Source organism: Astyanax mexicanus, chromosome 4 (assembly GCF_023375975.1).
Source record: "Astyanax mexicanus isolate ESR-SI-001 chromosome 4, AstMex3_surface, whole genome shotgun sequence".
Lineage (NCBI taxonomy): Eukaryota > Metazoa > Chordata > Actinopteri > Characiformes > Acestrorhamphidae > Astyanax > Astyanax mexicanus.
Genome location: NC_064411.1, coordinates 35,192,531 through 35,217,082, shown reverse-complemented (window position 1 = coordinate 35,217,082; position 24,552 = coordinate 35,192,531). Strand labels below are relative to the sequence as shown.

The 24,552-nt window shown below is 38.8% G+C and overlaps 1 protein-coding gene across 5 annotated transcripts in view; it reads left to right on the top strand.

The window, feature by feature from the left end:
* Positions 1-24,330, top strand: part of dlgap1a (discs, large (Drosophila) homolog-associated protein 1a) — a 189,030-nt gene extending 164,700 nt beyond the window's left edge. For 4 of the 5 annotated variants that reach the window (XM_049478500.1, XM_022679126.2, XM_022679125.2 and 1 more), the window contains 6 exons: positions 2,096-2,556; positions 2,738-2,817; positions 8,042-8,463; positions 9,732-9,823; positions 10,029-10,181; positions 16,796-24,330. In XM_049478500.1, the coding sequence (XP_049334457.1) occupies positions 2,096-2,556; positions 2,738-2,817; positions 8,042-8,463; positions 9,732-9,823; positions 10,029-10,181; positions 16,796-17,011 (1,424 nt within the window). In that variant the 3' untranslated portion in view covers positions 17,012-24,330. Of the gene's footprint in view, positions 1-2,095; positions 2,557-2,737; positions 2,818-8,041; positions 8,464-9,731; positions 9,824-10,028; positions 10,182-11,944; positions 12,123-16,795 lie in introns of those variants that run through there. The other variant, XM_049478501.1, reaches the window with a different exon arrangement.
* Positions 24,331-24,552: the final 222 nt, after the last annotated feature.

The window sequence follows — 24,552 nt, the reverse complement described above, 5'->3', positions numbered from 1 at the left end:
ATGTAGCCACATGTTTCTCAGTGAAGTTCCATACCTGTCAGTAACGCATACATGGTGATTTCAAACAGCTAATATCAACAGGTGATTGTTATCATGATTTGAGACAAAAGAAGTAATAGGAAACTAATGACTCCAGCAGGTCTGAATAAAACAGCCTAACTAAAGGGAGAGAGCCAGAAGGTAACACCCACTCCACCATCCACAAACCTGAGTGAGCGTGTGCAGTGGGAGAACAACAGCACCAGCATCTCAGTTTACCACAATTCCATATCCAATGTCCAAAAACTCCTGAATCTGTAGGCTTATCTAAAGGAGAAAAAAACATTAATTACCAAAATATAAACAAAACAAGTAAGTTTTCAGTCTAGACTTAAAGGTTGAGACTGTGTTTGGGTTGCAAACATTTTTGGGAAGGTTATTTTAGAGTTAGGGAGCTTTATAAGATAAACTCTGAATTTTGGGGACTACTAGTCAACATTTTTGTTATCTTTTAAATAACGTTTTAATTAAAGACTGTAGTTCTGTGTATCTGTTTCTCTGCATTCAATATTATTATCCTCCTTTCACCCTGTTTTTAATGGTCAGGACCCCATAATAGAGACCACCACAGACCCTGTATTATTTGGATGGTGGTTATTTTGCGCATGGTGGATCAAATACAGCTGTGCTGCTGGTGTTTTTAAACATCTGTGCTGATTTGCTGTGTCTGATCCACTCATATTTAACTGAGGGCAGGTGTACATGATCTTAAAGGGTTATGTCCATGAACCCCTGGATCTGTAGGCTTATCTAAAGGAGAAAAAAAAAACATTAATTACCAAAAGATAAACTAAACAAGTAAGTTTTCAGTCTAGACTTAAAGGTTGAGACTGTGTTTGGGTTGCAAACATTTTTGGGACGGTTATTTCAGAGTTAGGGAGCTTTATAAGATAAACCTCTCTGAATTTTGGGGACCCCTAGTCAAACTTTGTTTAACTTTTAACTAAAGTTTTAATTAAAGACTGCAGTCCTGTGTAAATGTTTCTCTGCATTCAATATTATTATTCTCCTTTCACCCTGTTTTTCAATGGTCAGGACCACCACAGACCCGGTATTATTTGGATGGTGGTTATTTTGAGCATGGTGGATCAAATACAGCTGTGCTGCTGGTGTTTTTAAACATCCATGCTGATTTGCTGTGTCTGATCCACTCATATTTAAATCTATTAAATTTAATTTATGAGAACTGAGGGCAGGTGTACAGGATCTTAGAGGTTAGAACCTTGGTCTTTATATTTTTATATTTTTTGCACAGCATGCAGGTTACTTAATCATGTGAAGGACTATTCCTGTCTGTGTTGGAAGTCTCTCCCTCTATGTGTGTGTGTGTGTGTATTTACCCATTGCTTCTTTTATGCAGTGACCCAATTCCAGCACAGCGCAGTAAGAAGGAATGGTGGCATTTAGGCGTGTGTGAAAGAACAGAGAGAATAATGCATTAGAGAGAGAGAGATGCCTCTAGTTTGTGGCTTGTTCTGTCCTGCCCCCTTGTGTCTGTTTGTTGTAATTGCACACACACACACACACACACACACACACTCGTTAACCCCCTCCTGTACTTCACAGACTTTCTGGATTATGTCATGCTTAGTCTGGCATAGGGAGATTTTCTGCATTTGTGAAATGAAGGCCTGAAGCAGAGCTCAACACAAAACACCACATGTTCACTAAGAGAGGCAACAAGTATCAGCTAAAGAGAAGAAGTGAATAACTACAGTTTTCTTTGTCTTTTTTTGTTGTGACGAGGGTCGCAAAAAAAAAATCACAAAAGAAAGCAAAACATATCATAACCCAAACTCAAAAATTAGCATAGCATAGATTTTATGCATGGCTCAGATCCAGGTGTTTTGTATGGTTGTGGTAGCTGGTTGATGTTGTATACCAAGTGTTAGATGAGTGCAACAGTTGCAACGTGGCGAAAGGTTGAAAAGTTCAAAGGGGCTGAATACTTTTGCAAGGCACTGTAAGCCCATCAGATTTGCTTCAAGAACCACAATTCTTTTGGTTGAAAAACGCTAAATTTCTTCTGTCTTTGTGTTTTTTTTTTTGTCTGTAGTATCGTCATGCATCACCACCTATAAGAAGACTCCGCCCCCCGTGCCCCCACGCACCTCCACCAAGCCCTTCATCAGCATCACGGCCCAGAGCAGCACCGAGTCGGCGCAGGACGCCTACATGGACGGCCCAGGTCACCGGGGCGAGGTCACGCTGCACTCGGGCCTCAGCAACTCCACCGAAAGCATCGACAGCATGAAGGCTCTGACGGCGGCCATCGAGGCGGCTAACGCGCAGGTCCACGGCCCGGCCAGCCAGCACGTCAGCAGCAGCAGCAGCATGAACAACCCCATGCCCCTCTCCATGCCCCTGTCCATGTCCATGTCCATGCCCATGCCCATGACCATGCCCATGCCTGTACCCCTCCCAATGCCCGTGCCTCTGCCAGTCCAGGTGCCCATAATGGAGGACGGCCACAGGGAAGCCCTGCGCAAGGGCCGCTGCCTATCCATCGGCATTCAGGTGAGATTCCTGGGTCATTCATTTTGGACAGGCTCACAAACTCTACAAAAAAATAGAGAAATTATTTAACCCTCCTTACGGGTCAAAGTTTAAAGATCTAGGAAAAATAGTTAAAAGTATTTTTTCAGTATAAAAGTATATGTGATTAAATGGACATTAAATTTCAATATGATCCCTTCAGGTGGATGGCCCAGAAGATCAGGAGCAAGAGGACCAGTCAAAGTTCCAGTCTGTAGGGATTCAAGTTGAGGACGAAAGAAGGTGAGTTTATTTTCGAATGTGTGGCATCTGGACTATTTCAGACATTTCTCACTTTCTGCAAATAAACGCTGTAAATTACTTTGGTAGAAATGTTGTCTATTGTTTATAGAATAAAACAACAATGTTATTTGTACTCAAACATATATCTATAAATAGCAAAATCAGATAATCTGCTTTTAGAAAGTGATCTCTTATTTTTTTTCCAGAGCTGCATGTCCAATTCTTTTAAAGGGATTGTGACACATGTCACCTTTAAAGTTATGTATATATATATAATAATATGCACATATTATGACCCCGTGTTCTGACACTGTATAAATGCAATGCTATGCAAACGAGGGTTTGCAGTGCGTGCTTTAAGCTTGCGTGCATATATTATTAGTGACCCCACTAAATGCAGGGGGGGAGTGGGAATCATATGAATCATAATGCTGACTCACCGGTGGTCTTTGCTGTACAGTGTTCAGTCGCGCTCAACTGAAATGTCATTAATTACAGTACAGCCCCTGGCTGCTGCTGCTGCTCCTGTACTGGGGCTTAATTTTAGCCTCCTGTCCCATTCGCACTGTGCGCACTGAACCTGAACCCTACCTTCTACACTTATATAATAAGGCTGGAAAAGCCAGGAGGGAGAAGATGTTAAGACGAAACAAGAGCTGTGAATGCCCAGATGTTTAAGAATAATTTTGAGTTGTTTGATAATTAAAAGACTCAAAGAATATAAATGAAGATTTTTTTGATAATATTGCAGACCAGACCAGACCACGCAAATGCAAGTTATGTTTATTAACAGAAATAAGCCAAAATAAACACAAAACAGCATATAACCTCCTGAGACCCAAACATTTGTCTGGTGTGCATTTTTTATTTTTTATTTCTATGTGGGATCAGTAGAACCGAACCAGTTTAAAAACTAAACTTTGTCTTTGTAAAGAAAGTCGTTTTTGCTAATAACATTGTCCTTATAAGGAGGCAATAGTTTATTTTAACATTTAAAGATGATCAGAAGAACCCAATTAGTCCAAAAATCAAAACTTTTTCTATCTATAGTAGGCAGTGTTGGGAGTAACGGCGTTAAAACTAACGGCGTTACTAACGGCGTTACTTTTTTTCAGTAACGAGTAATCTAACCAATTACTCTGACTGTAACTATAACGCCGTTACCATTTCCAACACCCCGTTACTGCACGTTACTTTAGCCGCTTTTTTTACTGGCTTTGCCCTGGTTAACCCCTCCTCTGTCCGGTGAACTTGAGCTTCAGCTGTGCCTGTGGTTTGGCGTGGTGAAGTGAGGCACAATTGTGATGATTTTCTGCTCTAATTAATTCAGTGATCGCCGTGGACAGCCCAAGTTCCAAATTAAGGACGTTAAGCTCTTTTTAGCTGCTCCGGTTTTTGTGGTGCTGCTGCTTTCTCTTTTACAGCTTAGATTCTCCGCCCGAATCCCACCTGACCCGAGGACCGACCCGAAATCGGGCTCCTATTTTTATTTTATATAAAGCTCTGGTGTGATAATCACAATGTTGCTAAGTAACCAATTATTATTGTTCACTAAAGCGAACGAAATAGCGAAAACTGAAAGTGAAAAAACATTTGTGTTAACTGAATCTAATAAAAACGGTAATTAAAAGGAAAAAACAGAACTATCTCGAACTGTATTTTGTGTTTATAAAACTAACTAAAACGAACTGAAATTACTGATAGAATATCCTAATTTTTGTGTTTAATTTATTTATAAGCGCTGTTGCACAGCGCAGTTGTACAGCGGCGGTGTTGTGCCGAGCGAGCGGCACCTCGTGGTCCGCTCGCGCTAGCAAGCCCACCCTAAAAACTTACTGAACAGAAAAAATAAAAACAAAATAAAATTAAACTATAATAAAAATGAAAAATGTAATCACGTAGCTCTGGGCGCACGTTATTGTTATTTTTCTAATAATAATAGTAAATGCATAATTGATTTCCTTTTTTTTGACGGGCGAATAATAAAAAGTAACGCGAAAGTTACTTTTACTGGTAACTAATTACTTTTATAGTGGAGTAACTCCGTTAGTAACGAGTAACTATAACTAATTACTTTTTCAAAGTAACGTGCCCAACACTGATAGTAAGTAAATAAACTAGTTTCAAACTGGCTGTAGAAACATGTGCCTGGGATTCCCTCCATCTTATTTTTAATCAATTATATGTTATAATGTTATCATGTGACCACCAGATGGTACAGGCAGTGTTTGAGGACAAAGTGTTAACGTTTAAAAAATGTAGAATTATGATGCAGAAATGTGGAAACATGATGTCCCCATAAGAGGACACAGGGTCTCAAGAGGATAAACAGACAAGGAAACTGGAATAAATACAGAATACACTCAAACTGAAAGCAAAGAAAGAACTACAACCTAGCAGACGTAAAGACGTTAAAGAACCGACAAAGGAAACAGGAAACACAGCTCTATAAATACACACACAAGGCGGGAAAGGAAACTGGGAACAACTAGGGAAGGTAATGAGCGGCCAGAGATGATTCTCGTGAAGAACACAGGACTGAGGCAGAGACATGAAGGTACACGCAGACAACGCTTCTTTCCAGTAGCGAGGCTCATGCATTGTTGCCAGATTGACACACAGTCACAAGCGACGACAAGTAGATGTAGCTCATTAGTGAAAATATGCCTTTGCATATCTCTACTAAACTAAAGATGGTAGTAAATAACTTGTTCAGCAGAAAAATAGCCAACTGACCCATTACTATAGCAGCAGCACGCTGTTTGCTTGCTGTTATGTTCAATACCTGCCAGCTCAGTGTGTGGAAATAGGGCTGGGGAACCTATACAGGTTTCCGTGACATAAGGCACACTTCACATAAGAAAATACTGGCTGAAGCTCTGCTGACACCAGCTGTTGGTGCTTTAACTCAGCATGTTTTCCTAATATCTGATGATAATACCCTGATTCTGTTTAGAGTTACTACAAAAAAATATAATCCTTAATGTTCCTTTAAGAGGTAAAAAGCATACTTTTTACTCAAATGTTGCTGAAAAGACAATACATACCAATGAGTCAATGATGTGATGCCTTTCCAACCGCACTAATTTCAGTTAAAAAGTTTGTTTATGCATAAAATGATGACAAATATAGTATATGTAGGGGGTGCCAAGTGGTCGAGCGGTTATATTGGTTATATTATTATATCTTTATTATATACACAATGACCACAGATACTAGAACTATTAGTATTAACACTAATAAAGCTAAATTGGTCCTCTGAAGAAGGGGGGTGGTGGCGGGCAAAAAATAAATAAAATACTGACAACAAATTATTAATTCTGTTCAGTCACTATCGCGGCACTTGATATTTGGTAAAGCCATTCCTAATGTTTGGGCAATTGCAAAATATATTTGTTTTTTTATGATTCATATAAAATTAGCTTGTTGAAAAACCTTATATGTCAATGACCTGCCTGGAAGTGTGCTTCCTTACTTTTGCACTGAAGCTACAAGGCTAATGTTGCTAGCAACAAGTAGAAAATGATGTGGTGTTAGGTAATCTCTTGTATGCATGCTTCTGTGGTTTCTAATACTGTATAACACACTGTAATCTATAAATATGAAACTAAAAACAGTAGCTGAAGCCAGAATGACGAAAGCGTTGGATCTCTGCATGTGACTTGGCTACAATTAGGTAAGGAGCGAATAACTGGGAGAAGCCGTTCTCGTTTGGCTCAGTTCCAATGCTGGCACTCTGCTCTTGTTGTTTATGATGCAAGTGCCAAGTTTTTTATTGTATTGTTTTCTGGAACAAGACTCTTCTCCAGCTCCCCTGGATGGCTGGATCGTTCCCAGTGCTTTTCTCTTCCTTCAGGATGAAATTATTCTGAGGCAGTGCTGTAGTTTTGTCATGGTTGTTCGCTTTTACACAAAACTGGCTTTATACAGCATAACTCTTTGTTTTATGGTGACAGTAGCCATGTTTCTGTTGTCAAAACGAGGCAAGATGAACCTTACAGCCTCATAAAGTGCAAGATCCTCCACTTTAGCAGATATTTCTAAGCAGGTTTGTTTGAGTGGATGTTTTAAATGAAGAGACTTTAATCAAAGTTACAGGTTATCTTATCTTTAAGTGCTCAAAGGCTAGTTAGCTATGCTTTACAGTAAATATAAAAAAAAATAAATTAAAATCTTAAAATATTTCCAAATAAAGTTAGATAACCAGTTGGATTGTTGGGTTGTAACACTGACAAACTAATCAGACACTGCTAAAATTTTAAAGTTAAATAATACTTTGCAAATCATCAGTATTAACACACAAGTATAAATACACAAAGAAAGCTTGATTATAAACAGGTGTGAGAGATCAGTACTTAGGTGATGACGAGCGAGAGAACAGTTTCAGATTGGGTGATTTGTAATGAGCAGGTGAAAGAGGTCTTTGGAAAAGAGGTATTATGGGAATTGTAGTGACTGGAGTGAGCGGATTTGACATTTTTGGAAATTTTAGAATCCTGTAAATTAGAACATTTTGCGATACATTATCAATATCGCTCAGTTTTCATAACATTAGCTGTGTTTCTGCTGCTCAAAAGCAGTCTTTATAGAAATTAAATTTACAATGATCTTTATACACAGCTCTGGCAAAAATAAGATACCACTTCAGTTTCTGAATCAGTTTCTCTGATTTTGCTATTTGTAGGTATATGTTTGAGTAAAATGAACATTTTAATTCTATAAATCATTTTAGTTTAATTCTATAAATTACAGACAATATTTATCCCAAATTCCAAATAAAAAATATTGTCATTTAGAGCATTTATTTGCAGAAAATGAGAATTGGCTAAAAAACAAAAAAGATTGCAGAGCTTTCAGATCTCAAATAATGCAAAGAAAACAAGTTCATATTCATAAAGTTTTAAGAGTTCAGAAATCAATATTTGGTGGATTAAACTTGCTTTAAATCACAGTTTTAATGCATTTTGGCATTTTCTCCTCCACCAGTCTTACACACTGCTTTTGGACAAATTTATTTCACTCCTAGTGCAAAAAGTCTAGAAGTTTAGTTTGGTTTGATGGTTTGTGATCATCCATCTTCCTCTTGATTATATTCCAGAGGTTTGGTCATTTGGTAAAATCAGACTCCTAATTTTTAAGTGGCCTCTTATTTTTTTACAGAGCTGTATAAGTCCATATTTGCTGATGCGTGTACCACACAGCAAACTTCCCTCTCTTTTTCTAGCCATAGGAGGTTCACACGCTCCAACAGCGTAACAGCAGCAGTGCAGGCGGACCTGGACACTCCAGACTATTCCCCAGTTGACTCTCCGGACGTGGACTCCCTTCATCCATCAGGCTGCCTCTCCCGGCAGTACTCTCGGGATGCGGCCACTTCCACGGTCAGCATCCAGGGCTCAGGGAACCACTACCATGCCTGCACCTCTGACGACTATGATGACGTGGGCTTCGACCCCTCCATCCTGCCCCCACCGGACCCCTGGATCGACAGCGTGACGGAGGACCCTCTGGAGGTGGTCAGCCGCTCGGTGTGCCAGCGGGACGGCCGCTGGTTCCTCAAGCTGCTGCAGGCCGAGGCCGATCGTATGGAGGGCTGGTGCCGGCAGATGGAGCATGAAGAGCGCGCGAATGAACTTCCTGATGACAGTGAGTGACTAGATAATTGAGATGCAACTATAATTAGTGTAATCAGTTATTGTTTATTAATGAACTGAATAATCTAATTGTTACCACTTCCTTGGTTTCAGTTTATGCAAGTGGTTTTAAGTTTGTAGTGGGAAAAGACAGTAGGTTATTTCACCCCCTTGTGGTTCCTGAAGTGTATTACACAATTATTGACCAAATCTTCTGAATGTAGTAAATTTAACTGCACACTGCATGTACATTTACATGTACATTTACGGCATTTAGCAGACACCCTTATCCAGAGGGACTTACAACAGTGCTTTGTTGTTACTACAAAATATCCAGAGCTAGTTTGTAGACAAGGATCAACAGATACACAAAGCTTGATCGTGTTTAGAACCCTAGAATCCCCCTTTTTTTTAGTTTAGAAACTCTTTGAAAAGATGAGTCTTCAGTCGTGTTTTAAGACCGCGAGTGACTCTGCTGTTCTGACATCCAGTGAATCCAGCTGTTCATTCCACCACCTTGGTGCCAGTAAAGAGAAGAGTCGGGATGTTTGTTTTCTGTGGGTTTTGAGGGACAGTGGTTCGAGTCGAGCCCTACTGGAAGCTCTAAGTGCCCTTGGTAAAGATCTGGCTTTGAGACTGGCACTGCAGACATTGTTGTTGTTTTAAATTGTTACTTGAGTAAAAAAATATATTATATTGTTTTGTATTTTTCCCAAAGTACTTTTGTTGTTGTGGACTGGGGAGCTAGTCCTGCCTGATATTTGTACCCTGAACTACTACACTGAAGGTAATGGTATTATCCACTATTCTACACCATGCTGACCAGTGTTCAGCCTTATTTACATGATATTTCCCCACAACTGTTACCTCACAAGAAAGTGTGAGCATTTCTGATGTCTCAGTTTGCTTTTTTGATGACTTTTGGCATGATATTAATCGTGCACAGCTTGCTCTCAACCGGAAACGCTGTCAACCTCGAGGACTACATTGAACACAAAGGAGCTGACCTCAACAATTTTATTAGAGTGTCCATGCTCTCCATATTTTTGGACTGTGGGAAAAAAACAGAGTCCCACAAAAAAAACCCACGCAGACACAAGGAGAACATGAAAACTTCACCCAGATAGGGACTTGAACCACAGGCCCCAGCGCTGGGAGTGCTAACCACATGCTAACCACTAAGCCAACTATTTAATGTATTACAAATGTATTGCATGTTTTGCCAGATTGAAGAGTAAAAAAAATGGTTGTTCTGTCTGTGTGTGTGTGTTTGTGTTACAGTTCTAGGGAAGATTCGGAGCGCGGTGGGTAGTGCCCAGCTACTAATGTCTCAGAAGTTCCAGCAGTTTCGAGAGCTGTGTGAAGAGAACCTGGTGAGTTTAGCTCCACTTGCTCCTCTAACTCACACTGACCCCTCCTGTCTTCAGCACAGCGGTGAGGTCAAACACGAACATCAGTCGGTCAATATTTGTCTGTCCTCTCTCCAGGACTCTATTTCAGCCCAGCAGATAATGATCTAAGCACACAGAGAGCTATAAATCCAGCCTGAACTAAAACTAAAGCTCTGTCTTCCTCCAGAATCCTAACGCTCACCCCAGGCCTGTGGCGCAGGACCTGGCTGGGTTCTGGGACATGCTGCAGCTGTCCATCGAAAACATCAGCCTGAAGTTCGACGAGCTGCACCAACTCAAAGCCAACAACTGGAGACCCCTGGACCCCCCGGAGAGAAAGGTACAGTGAGCCCACACCTGCACCGAGCAGCGTGGGGTTCGTACGCGCAAGTCGGGCCCAGAGGCCAACAGGAGAGTCATTGTCGAACTGTGTGGAAGCGGTTTATTCATGTGCATGCTTTAGTAGTGCTGCTGCAGTGTTGAGTAAACGAATCATTTGCATTCAGTGTTAAAGGGGCGTGGCAACACTGAGCTTTATGTGCAGCCATGACATACAACGTTGTACTGTATTACTGTGCTTTAACATCATCGCTGGTCAGGAGCCGAGCAAGTCACGGGATATTCTCTTAAAAATAACACAGATTTACCAAAAAATTCAGAAAAGGACTGTATGTGGACCATAAGTTAGATATTTGTTAAATATTAAATAATTCTTATAGTTATTAGGTACTGATTAATTAGTAGATTACTTTTATGTACCTAATAATCTATAGTAAATTTAAAGTAAATTAGCACGTATTATTTTTTTTGGATTACTAGTTGAATAAACAGTAGTTACTAAATTACTATGTTTTCAATAATGAATCATTTTTAAGTGATTATTAGATACTGAATACGTATACTATTTTTTTAAAAGAAAAAAGAATAATTAGTAATTAAATAATGATTAAATAGTTGGTACCGCTAAATAAAAATTTTCTAATTTTGTTTGTGCTGAATAATGAATACTTTTTGAGTACTTTTTATAAGGTTGTGAATACTTAGTAAATTCTAACTACGCATTTAAGAATAATTACCATTATTTTTTCCTAAAAAAAAATGTAATTCCTTGTTGAGTCATTAGAAGGGACTGCTAAATAAACAGTAGTTAATAAATAAGTGTGTTGTACATTTTGAATAATTATTTGGTACTAAATAATTAGGTTGTAATAAGTTAGTATGTATTGAATAATTAGGTATTGAATAATTAATAGATGTTCAATTATAATTATATACTGAATAACTGATCATTCTTAAATAATTATAATTTACCTAAGATTTGGTGATATTAGATTAGTACTACAGTATATACTAAAAAATACTTTTTTACTACATTTGGAATAATTATTAACTGCTGAATAAATTGTTGTTACATGTATAGTATGTATTAAACATTGAGTAATAAACAAGTATACTTACAAATTAAAAGAAGTAGGGTCTTCATTACTAGGTACTTAATACTCACTACTTTGGGAACAATAGGCACAGAGTACTAAATAAATATTTACTGAAATACTTACTACTTTAGAAATAATTGGCAGATCCTGATTAATTAGTAGGACTTTATAGTGTGTCTGAAGTGTGGTTTTTCCAATTTTGGTACCTTTGTTTTTAAGAGTGTATCCTCTTAAAGTGATAGTTCAATGAAAAACTTTATCACACGTAATCAGTCAGCCAAGACATGAATGGTGTCCAGTGTGTTGCATATAGCATTGAAAGTGCTTAGCTTCATTAACTTTGTTGCATCAGTGCAATCGTACAAACACCAAACATGTCTTGGCTTATTTTCTCCATTTTCTGTCTGGAAATGTCTGTTTTTCACTGAATTACCACTTTAAAGCAATTCTCCATTAAAAGCACTGCTCTTTGCTGTGGAGACTGACCGCCCTGACCGACGTTGTTTGCTGAACATTTGCTGTTACGCCTCGTCCGCCATGTCTCTGTTAGTAGAGTGGGTCTTGTTGGTCATACTGGTTCTCATGGCTGTAAATGTTTTTGTTTTGTTTTTTTTCTCACTCACTCTTGATTTGCTGACATCCTCTCCGTGTTTTGTTTGTTTGACAGTGAGCTGTTTTCAGAAGTCATTCCATCCAGGCACTCATCACTGGTGGGGGGAGGGCACCGCAGACCCTCCCTCCGGTCCTGAACTCCGTCCCTAACCCTCGCTGGGCTACTCCTTCCCCCACACACTCGGCCGTGGGCTAGCACTAGCCGCGGCTGGCCGTAGCGCTGTGTGTGTGCAGGTGTGCCATGTCTCTGCAGCTTTCTGTCTCTGTCTCTTTGGACTGGGCGATACGGTCCAAATATATTATACCAATACATTTTCCCTTTTGATATCAGTTTAGTAGGTACAGTTTCACCAGGATTTCTGCACCGATTACCAAAAACACGTCCTCTTTCTGATTATTATGGATGAACAAAATCTTAACAAATAATATCACAGAAGCATTTGTACTACTGCTAATGTTCATTATTCAACACATTAAGGAAACATCAACAGGGCAGAAAAAGTAGGTAAACCTCTTTGAAAGTACTTTTATTTAACTATGATCGGGAGATCGCTGGTTCGAATCCGGATGATGTAGCTTGCCGTCAGCGGCCGGAGCCCTAAGAGAGCCCAGAGAGGCCTTGCTCTATCTGGGTGGGTAGTTGAAGCTCTTTCCCCTCATTACTCCTACGGTGATGTCACTCAGCACAAGGCATCTGTGAGCTGATGTATCAGAACCGAGTCGCTGCGCTTTCCTCCGAGTGCGCTGTGATGCTACTCGGCAATGCTGCATCAGCAGCAGCAGTTCGTAAAGTGTCGTTGGTTGACTTCATATGTGTCAAAGGAGGCATGTGCTAGTCTTCACCCTCCTGATGTTGTGGCATCACCAGTCATGGGGGATATACAGCTGAGTAACAGCTGAATGAGTGGGACAATTGGCCTAGCTACATTCAAAAAAACAAAAAATAGGGCAGTTATAAAATTGTAGACCAACAAGATATCCGCAATTCTGGCTAGAAAAATAAAGAGAACCCTTGAATTTAATAACTTTCCACATAAAAAAAATCACGTTCCTATAGTTGCTAATAATATGTAAACATTATGGAACCTTCAAATACGTTTCAGTTCCTTAGTATTTTTCGGATGCATTGTTTGCCAAGCCTTCTTCAGGTCCTGTCATCTCCACATCTTATGCGCTTTGAGTCATTGTCTTGTTGCATTAACCAATATCTCTTGCTTCAGCTTCAAGTCACATTCTCCTGAACTCACATAGTTTTTTTGTTTTGAAACATTTAAATTTGAGAGTGACCACCCGCACAGTCAGACTGTCAGTTTCTACCACTAGAGGGAGGCAACATGCAGCATTTTGACACAGTCACTGATAATACTAATTAGCACCTATGGTTGGCTGCTTCTATGGATGGCTCTCCTGGTAATCAGAGCTCAGTCTTGACTGGTAGTTTTTATCTTATAAGCTTTTAAACATTTTGGCCCTGTTTCTCAGATATGATCTCAATAATATTTTATTCTGCTCTGTATTTAAATCTCTCTGCATTTGGTTGGGTTAGCAGGATATCAGGTTATTAGACACTTGTGCTGGGTAAAATCTGATATTATTCCACACAGAATTCTCATAACTATTATTATTATTATTATTATTATTATTATTATTATATTTCAATCAATGTGATGTTCTTTAATTTGTGTATTTGTGGCAAGTAACAGGCGCCGGCAATACAGGATGGAGAAAAGTCAACTTCAGTATTTGTGTCCCTGTATAATACTGACCATGGAGACAAGAATGAAGAGCAAAGAACTGTCTGAGAATGTGGTTAAGGATGAGCATGATTAAGATGACCATAATTAAGAAGGTTCCAGATTGTAGTGAAGGATATTTTGAAAGGTGGCTACAGAACAGAAAAATAACCAGAAAAGAATATGGGCCAAAATCCTGGAGAGGAGTGTAAGAAACTCTAATTTTGTAAAACTTTTTTTATATTTACATACAACAGAAGAATCGTAAAAAATAACATTTTAGTATTTTTACAACAAGTACTTTACAAGCAGGCAAAAATAAAACAAAGTAAAGTTCACCAAATAGCTAGCTAGCTATCTACAGAGCTAACATATATAACGCTAACTAACTAGCATTATACCTGGGTGCACAGACAAAAGTTTATCCAGTACTGCTACTACACTAATGACATTAACAAGCAAATGTTGCCAGATAAAAAAAATATCCAATTTAATGTACAAATAGTACATTTTGGTAACATTATATTTACTAGCTTTGAAAGGAGCTCCTCTCCAATGTTTCTCTCAGAGAGCAGTGTAGCTAGCATTATATGGCACATAAGGCACACTGGATTATAAGATGCATTTTAGGAGACAATACTAAGGAACAGTTGCCATGTTACAGTAAACTGTAAAAAAAAAAAAAAAAAACGAGCAATAGATCTTAACTTACATAGATTTCTTTCCAGAAAACTGTTTATTTGGGTGAGTAAATTGCTTTCATTTATTTACAGTATGCTTAGACTTCCAGTGTTTTAGCTTAGTTAGCAGCAGCGCTAGCCACATTTAGAAGTACTAGCCGCTAGTAAATGCTGCCCGACAGAGCTACACTGAGAAACCCTGAAGGTTCCGGTAAGTCAGGGCACTATCAGCTAGTGGTTCGTCCCGCATAACTTGTTTTAACACAGTAAACATGCAGACTACAGTCTGATATACTCAACTCTGAACGATTAAAGAGCTAGCGCTGCGGTTAGCACATGCTAATGATAGTACTGTTCCTGACTCAGTTCTGGAGAACTAAGCTAAAACTCCTGTATATCCTGTAAGTGGCTTTACTGCTCCTTACAACCTGACTAGAAGTATTCATACATAAGGCGCTCCAGATTATAATATTTGCTAAGTGCGGACCACGCCTTATAGAAGTAGAAAAGGAGGAAGAAAAAGGGGAGGGAACTCGGGGAAATTTGGGCTGGAGTTCTGAACTGCGTGCTGAAGAAGCGTGCAGTTATATCCCCCCCTTTTTATTTAATGAGAAGTGGAAGAGTAGAAAAAAGGGGGTTGCTGGGGAGGAGGTGGGTTGCGAAGTTTTCGTCACGAGAGGTAGTTAGTTAGGGGAGGTATTTATAGGACGGTTGATTGATACGGGGTGGAGTTAGAACGTAGAGTTCGGGCGTGGTCCTTCTCCCAAACTTTTGTTAATACATAACATCATTTATAGTGTAAAAAATATGGTACATATCCATATCCGCATTATTCTGCCACATTTGAGTTAGAATTTCTGGTTAGTTCATTTAAAATAGTGTTTAAATGCAGTTGCTGAAGTCACTACGGTAAACACTTATCATAAATTAGCTAGCTACGCTAACCCAACATTCCAACAGGCTTTTAAATTATTCTCCCACAAATTGGGATAGAAAATATTTCATAGCTAAATTTGGTATATATATTGGTATATATTGGTATATATTTTTTTCCCTTTCTGCAGTTTCTGCAGAAGGGTATCAAGACAGGTTGGTGTTTATATTTTACTTTTAAGGCTGTTTAAGTAAGCCAAAATTTCAAACTCAGCAGAGTGTTTCCCCTAAAGAGGATACCACGATATAAAGATGTCCTTATGTCTGCATGATAATAAAATCTTGTATTTAAGTTGGAAATAACAGTACTCATGACAGTACTCATGATTAACACTGGTAAATGGTTAAGTAATGTCTTAGCTAATTATTATCACAGGTTAAGACTTTATTAAACAATAATAATAAGGATGCCCAATAATAATGCTTAAGGATGTGGTAAATAATGTTTACAAAATGTAACTATTAATGCATTGATAACTTGTTTATATTAATAATTATTTGAGACATAATTAGTACTGTTAATTAATGTATCATTATTAAAAAGTGTTTTTCCATCATGATGCTTTGCAGATCTACAATAACATGGTCTGTACAGCTTCTACAGTATGAATTTATTCATTATACAGTAGTAATGTTGTGAACACTACAAAAGTTTGTGATGTCTTAGTAGTCATTTCGTGGGAGAGAATAATTACCATGAACTGCATTACTGCTCATATGTTTATGTAAGAGGAGCATGATGTGAAATGGTGATTAGAAGAAGAGCCATCGGGTGTGGCTTGAAAGTAGAAACTGTTATGTATACTATGTTTACTGTATGCTGAATGCTAACTCAGGGGTTCTTAACCTTTTCCACCTTGCTGCACACTAGCTCATAACAAAAAAAGCATAATGGTCCACAATAAAAAAAAAATATGTATAATATAACTTCAGATGCATTCTCCAATTCCCTTTTAAACACATCGTTTAAAATGGAATGCACAGCACAGATAAAAAAAAGGGTTTGTGCGAAGCTCTGTGCTGTTGTATTCCGGCAGTGCAGGTGCACAGGGTCATTTAATATGCATTTCTAATATTTTTCTTTTTTAGTGTGTGTGTTCTGTGTGGAACGATATCAGATAAGCATTTTTAACTTGTTGCGCCAGTGCAAAAAAATATATATAAATGTAAATAAACATGTTAATACCACAGAATTTGTAGTTGTAGCACATTTCTCTGAGATGTGGTGTATTTTGTGAAAGAATTTCAGGGTTGGCAATATTTTTGGCTATGACTGTGGTTGAGTTTCCAAAATTCAAATGTTTCACAGAAGTAATATGTATACTAATTTGACACGCAAGACTGCTTATGTAATTGCTTTTAATTGAAATGCTTCAAATGCCCAATATCAGTATCAAAACATTTTAACAGCACCAGTTATAAAATAATCTTCTAAAACTGGATCATTTTAGCCGTATCGCCCAGGCCTGCCCTCTCTCTCTCACTCTCTCCCTCTCTCTCTCTCTCCGTCTGTCCTCTCTTCTTCAGCAGAGACCAACTAACTCTGTGTTCTGTCTCTAGGAGAGGAGGTTGCCTCCCCCCGTGCCAAAGAAACCCCCAAAGGCTCACCCACCCCTGGCCCGGGACCGCTCGCTGGAGAGCACGGAGAAACAGCGACAGGAGGCGCGCAAACGCTTGATGGCGGCCAAGAGGGCGGCGTCTGTGCGCCAGAATTCAGCCACAGAGAGTGCGGACAGCATTGAGATCTATATCCCTGAAGCCCAGACCAGACTATGAAAGCACATATACACACAATCACACACGCATACGCCACTGCCGCATTCGTATACACAGTATATACTTATATAAATGCTAATTCTAGCATTAAAAAGCACAGACACACCGCCCGGGTCGGTATCTCTGAGGGGAGCGCCAAGACACATTCATACACATATACATATACACACACACCTCTCTGGGAACACACTTTAAGGTCATTTTATGTAGTTCAAAGTTAATATACATATTACAGTATATACATATATTTATATACATAATCTTACTAGCCAAATTGTGTTGTTTGCACCATCTCATCACATGCCTTAGGAATATTCAGCCTCATTTATTGAATACACTCAATCTCTTATTGAATTACTCAAAAGTATTCAGATTAAGGGCATTTTTACACCCATACATTTAATCCATCTAAACAGGAATCTGGTTCATTTTCTCCCTTCTTGATATGATTAATCTGGGCAGGTATGAATACAGCAAATGCATTTGAATGCTAAACCCACCAAGAAACACAACAAGACCTTGAGAGAATGTGGTCTCAAACTAACCGCTCCCAAACTCTGGGGCAGGTTATTTGTGGAGAGACCCATGTTCTAACCTCAATCCAAACCAAGGAGAAAAACTCTAAAGCCCAATACCATTTCTCTTTTGTACCCCTACCCCTTGTTTTTGAGTGTAACCCTTTTCGTGGGAACTGTGAATTGGTACTATTATTGTATGTCTTCAGAAAAGGGGCTGGTGTTGCAGCATTTAATTATTATTGCTCATTCCTTAATTTCTGATGGGGAGCTAAAATGAGATTAAATAACTTTTATTTTTCTGTTCCATCTTAAAGGAGAACCCTGGTGTGAAATGGACTTTGGGTGTATTAAAACGTCATTAAAAAAATACTTACCTGAGTTGAATAGCCCTCCTCTGATCTCCCTCAGCTTTCTGAAATTCAGTATTTTAGAATGTATGATATGGGGCATTTCTTGCACTTGCAGATAAATATTTTTTTTCCCATCGTTATTTAGGCTCAAAGTAGCTCCACACTTCATTGGTAGAATTCGGAGAGCCCTTAAATTTAAAACAAGGCATTTAGAACTTTAAAACTGCACAAAACATTTATTAAAAGCCACTGTTTACATCCCATGGTGTAGGTAAATCTCTGGGCGCCGCCATTTTAAATGTAAGTCACAATAATCAGTCGTCGAGCGTGAATAAATAGGTAGGATAGTTGAGCAGATTGCAAAATTAAAATGCATATATTCCAGCTGTTGCTGGAAATATCTAATTACTGTCGATATTTGAATGCAAAGAGCCAACAACAAATTACATAAACATTGCTCAAAAAGTTTTACAATTCGTGCTGGACGGTTTACTTATTGTGACTTAAGGTTAAGATGCCAGCACCTGGAGATTTACCTACGCTATGGGATGTAAACAGTGGCTTTTAATAAACGTCTTGTGCAGTTTTATAGTTCTAAACGCCTCTTTTTAAATGTCAGGGCTCTCCGGATTCTATGAAGAAAGTTGCAAGAGAGCGGAGGTGGGCTATTCAATAAAGGTAAGTACTTTTTATCACGTTTTAATACACCCAAAATCCATTTCACACCGGAGTTCTCCTTTTAATGCAGCAACGTCTGCTGTCTGTTGCACCATTTAAGGTGAACCTAAACATGGATATAGCTTATCAGAGTCAGTGTACCACTTGCTTGTTACTGTACGTTCACACCGAACGCGATAAAATCGCTCTGTGTCGCCTGTCCAATAGGCGATGAGTCGCTTGGGGGCGTGTCTCACTCAGAACGAGCTGTCGCTGGTGGGCGTTTTCCAAATACGGCACATACAGAAACAAGGGTTCAGCCTCTCTACACAATTCCTAAACATTAAAAACTTTTATAACTATTTTTAAGTACAATTATTTAACATAATTATTTCATATTACAATAAATGGGTTTACTTAAATATAATACATTATTTTCCTTAATGTAGTAAATCATTCTCTTAATTTGTCCATAATTTCAAATATTGTTAACTTAATGAAATAAATATTTTCTTGTAATTAATATGTTTACTTAAATATATTAAATCATCCTCTTGATTTAATAAACAGTCTTTCTCTTAATTTAATAAATAATTCCCTCAGTTTTAATAAATCTTTCTGTAAAATGTAATGAATAATTCCCTCAGTTTTACCTAAATCGTTTCAAATTCCATACCTCAGTTTGAACAAATTGTTACATTAAATGTATTAAATACTTTCTTCAGTTGTAATAAATCATTATGTTAACTTTAATAAATAATTCCCTTTGTTTCAATAAAAGGTTCTGTTAATAAAAAAATATTCCCTTAGTTGTCATAAATCGTTCTGTTAATTTATAAATAATTTCCTCAGTTTAATATATAGTTTTGTATTAAATAAGGTAATTCTGTAAGGATAGTACTATAGTGGGGTAGCCGCTGGTGAAGTTGAGTATTTTACCTCAGATCAGCTCAGTTCAGTTCTGTTCTCTCCGTTTTGCTGGCGGAATAAATCTTCAGTAGGAACCGAAAATCAGAGCAGCGATTTCAGGCCGGACATATGAGAATCTGTTTCTGATTGGTAGTCGCCTCCGCGCGTCGCTGCTCATTTGCATAAAGTTAAGTTCTGGTCAACTCTCTCGCGTCGCTCAAACCGCCCGCTTCGCATCGCGTCGCTCCACGTCGCTGCCTGTCGCCCAGTGTCGCTCGCTCTCATTGAAAATGAATGACTTCGGTGTGGACGCACGGTAAAGCATTATGGATTTTTATGTTAGTGTATAGTCTAGAGTCTTCTGAAAATAAGTCAACATGCAGTCATTAATGTCTAAATATCTGGCAACACAAGTGAGTACAGCTCACTGTGAACATGTCCATACTGTGCCCAGGTATGAATGGGGAGCAGGACTGTTACATTTTGGGCACAATTTCATACTGGACACTGAATATTCAACATGCCACTTCATGGTAAAGAACTCTCTGAGGATTTGCGAAGTAGAATTGTTGCTCTCCATAAAGATAACCTAGGTTTTAAGAAGAATGCCAGCACCCTAAAACTCACCTTTGTCGACCAAAGGATGTGTCTCAACATCCACCAGCTCTTTGATTTCATCATGGAGGTGTGGAACACAATTCCAGTAACAACCTGGTGAATTCTTTGCCCAAGAGGGTAGTAGTCTCACAAAATATTGACATTTTGGGGAGAATTGGAACGCGTTTACAGTGAGATGTTGCCAGATATTTAGACATTAATGGCTGTGTATTGAGTTAATTTTATAGGACAGATAATCTGTATTGTTATACAAGCTGTACACTGACAATTCTAAGTTTCATTTCTGTATTGTTGTCCATAAAAAGATATAATCAAATATTTGCAGAAATGTGAGGGCCGGGACCTTTCTGGAAACGTCCTCAATTATCCTTAGTGATAGAATATCCCATACTGACCAATAGGCTGCTTAAAAGGAGTCTTCATAGGACCTGCCCTACCTCAACTGTAGCCTAGTCTTTGGAACGTGTATTCAGTAAATGAGGTCCTTTTATTCAAGTAATTAATTAGTTTATATGCAGACACATCTAGTCACAGACACATGGTCGCTCATCTACATGCTTCAGTAATTAACACTCACACTCAACACCCGCATACACACACACATACACACACCTGTGTACTGGCGCTGACTGAAAGGGTAGGGTGTTTGTATATAATCTGTGATAAACCTTACCCTTACTGCTACGAGGGAAAGCGTAGCAGCTCTTGCTATTTTGTTTAGATCTTTTCTCCGGTTTAGATCTTTCATCTCTCCATTCTCTCTGCGGCGATCGTCCTGCTGATCCTCCTCCTCGCTGGCTGTGTACAGTAGGCCTAGGTTCTTTCTCTCCTCCTGCTGCTCCTCCTCCTCCACTCCAAAATATGACCTGTGCTGAGTCCTGTACCTGAGGAATTCTAATGGACAAGCCATTACTTTTAAAATTGCACTCATAAAAATAAAGGTTTCTCGATGGTCCTTGTCTTTGGATGGGATGCATTTAGCTATTATTGAACTTTATGAGGTTTAGATCCTATATGCAGGTAAATTCTGTTTGATTTGCTCTACTTTTCTCTTAGGAAGATCGTAATTTTCCCAAGACCCCATTCTAGTGGGAAGGCCATTTGTTGTACTTACACTATATTGCCAGAAGTATTTGCTCACCCATTTAAATCATTGAACTCAGGAGTCCAATCACTTTCTTGGCCACAGATAAACAAAACCATGCTGAGGTGCCTAGTCACCAACTTTCTGCAGCAGATTCAGTCACTACAGACCTCCAAACTTAATGTTTCCTTTATTAGCTCAAGAACAGATCATAGGAAACTCCATCCAAGCCTAATAAATGCAAAGCAGGCGAATGAATACTTTTGGCAGTATAGTGAATGTGTTAGAAAGATGGGAATGTAGTTATTACACAATAACAGGTGCCGCCCTGTTATTTTCAATAATTCAGAACCTGAACATGAAAATCCCTTGATTTCTACAAAGAGATTGCTTTTTCTCAGCAACCAGCGACAGCAGAAGTAACTGTATGTTACAGCCAAACACAAATCAGCCATAACATTAAAACCACCAGTTAAAAACATTAATTATCTGATTTGCCATGTTCAGTAGAAGCTGAACAAAGCTGCACCGACCTGTAGGGGTGGAAATTACAGGACAGAATACGCAGTAAAATTTCTGGTGAGCTGCACATCAGTCTATATCATAGGCTACAGTATACAGTACTGCAGTTCCTGTAAGCTATAATGTAGAATCAACACATAATTGGCCTTTAGGCAGGAGGACTTGTTCTTTTATATCTGATCAGTGTACATCATGCATACAATCAGTGGTTCTGCTCTTGCTCTGTTTCATACAATGCCCTTTAAAGAAGAAATCCGGTGTGAAATGGACTTGGGATGCTGTAGCCGATGCCCCCAGCAGGATTACAAAGGTAGTGAATGATCATTGGTAGAATTCTGAGGACCCTGACATTTAAAACGAGCCAGTGAGAACTTTGAAAGTGCACAGATATAAACACACAGTAGCTTGAAGTAGTTCTTTGGGTGCCGCCATCTTGAAATTAAGTCTTGTTAAGTCAACTGTCGAGTAAATAGGTAGAATAGGGGAACAAACTGTGAAATTAATTCAGTTCAAATGCATGGATATTTTAGGGATTTCATGTGAGCTTTTAAAGCTCGCAATTCCACCAGTAAAGTTTGGAGCTACTTTGAGCCTCTTGTTAATGGTGTAGAAATAGTGATTTCTTTGCATGGCCAATGCTATGCCCCCATCTCTAGCATGGTAAGCCTGTTGGGAGCATCGGCTAATAGCACTATATTTTGGAATGCTGGATGCTATTAGACAAACGTTCCTACTCATTATCAAGTCTATTTCACACTGGGTTTCACCTTTAATGAACAATTTCATAAGAAATGCAAAATTCTACCATGATTTTGTTATCGCTGGCGATAACTTGGACTACTGAGGGTTTGTGAAGGGTCATAATTAGTCTAACAAAGTCTTACAATGACGATTCTTCAAGGAATCAGCCATTAAAAGGTTCTTTACTTTCATTGTATCACTAAGGAGCCCATTTATTTTGGAACCTTTATTTTCACGAGTGTTCCTACCTCAGCAGAGTTGGACTACTCAGAAAGTGTTGGACACAGTCAAGAGCTAAACCCCCCCAAAAAGCTTATGGGTCTTTGGTAGATTGCACAGATGGCTTCCTTTTCTCTACCTGACATACTTAAACCTTCCAGGCCAGCTTTCCAAGCCACTGCTTCACCACGTTATTTCTTCTCCTCCTGCTGATGTCACTTTTCTTACTTGCCTCCCTCTCGCACTGTCACTCTTATTTCTCTCTCTCTTTCTCTTTTTTTCTTTTACCGTAACGTATGAATGAAATACGGCAGCGGAACAGGGTATGTTATGTTAAAAGCAATATTCATTTCCAATTCGAACAATCAGCGTTCCACTGTAAGACTGTAAAGACTGTACAGGTTCTGTTCTTTGTACGAGTTGGTTGGTTGGTTGGTTCACTGCTGATGGAAGAAGAGGCCTTCAATGTTCTGTAGCCATTTCTGTTTCCTGTACTGATGCTTGCTATTGTGAACTCATTTGATCGATCACTCTTCTCTAAATATTTGAAATATTTGAAACCCTCTAGTCATACAGTAGACATTTAGGCACATCATATTCTTTAGTGTACTTATTATAGCCTACAGGTTAACTTCCGTTTTTTTTTTTTTTTTAATGTAGAATTGGGATTGTCCTGTGGTTACAGGCTATGGCCATCCTCAGTAGAGCCTCTCCCCTGGAATTTAGAAGAGAATTCAGTTGAAAACTGCGAAAACTCAAGCTTTTTAATGTTGTTCGCTAATTTGCATCTTTCCAGTAGCAAGTTCGGTGACTTAATTTCGTCGTTCCTTACAATACGATATTTTATAACGTTTCGGAAACGGGAAGAGGGTTGTGGGAATTTTTTTTTGTTTGTTTTTTTTTGTAGACAAATGATTTTGTAGTAGACAAAGTAGACAGTAGACAGGGGGAGTGGCTCTCTGAGAGGATCATGTGACTCAAGTCTGTCCAATCAGGCCAGGCGGGCTAGACTTAGCATTAAACTCTCAGGACGATATGGGGATTCAGTGGGCGCAGCAAAATCAGGGTCTCCCAGTGGTGGTGTTTGTGAATGTGTGAATGTGTGTATGAGTGAATTTGTGAGTGTGTTTGGATAAATAACTGTCTATTGGTGATATGGTGTGTGTGTGTATGTGGGTGTGGGTGTATGTGTGTGTGTGGTGGGGTGTGGGTGTGTGTTTGTTTGCGTGAGCATCTCGAAAAAGTGCTTCCTAACTTCCTTGGTTAACACAAACTTTTAACTTTTCTGTTTGGATGAAGTGAAGTAGCTTCATAAACCCCACCCCTACACCCACCCTATAACCCACACACACACACACAAACACACACAGACGCACACACACACACACAGACGCACACACACACCCCAGTCCTTATTTTAGTCAGTAATGTTTGTACAGAAACTCTACAATGACAAGCATGCAGACACGGTAATATAGGAATAATGTATATCTTATTTGTACTTTAATTCTTTATTTATTACTTTATTTATTTACCTATTTATTTATTTATTTACTTATTTATTGTTGATTTATTTTGTACGGTTTGGATTCTGTTCAGTGATCTGTCATGCTACCCTCATATTGTGAATATGTTGTATTGTATGTATAGACATTATGTGTGCATACATACGATAAACACGGAATAAATTCTTCAAACTTTTGCTGGTCTTGGATTATCTTTACTGTTTGTCTGTCTATCTATCTATCTATGTATCTGTCTGTCTGTCTGTCTGTCTATCTATCTATTTTAGTATCTGTTAGTCTTATATATCTTTTTTTCTGGTAAAAGCAGATACATCTCAGATTTTCACCCTCAAAAATTCGGACTACACAGAAATCATATTTTCACAAATGAATCACTTGTCATGCCCAACTGCAAGAC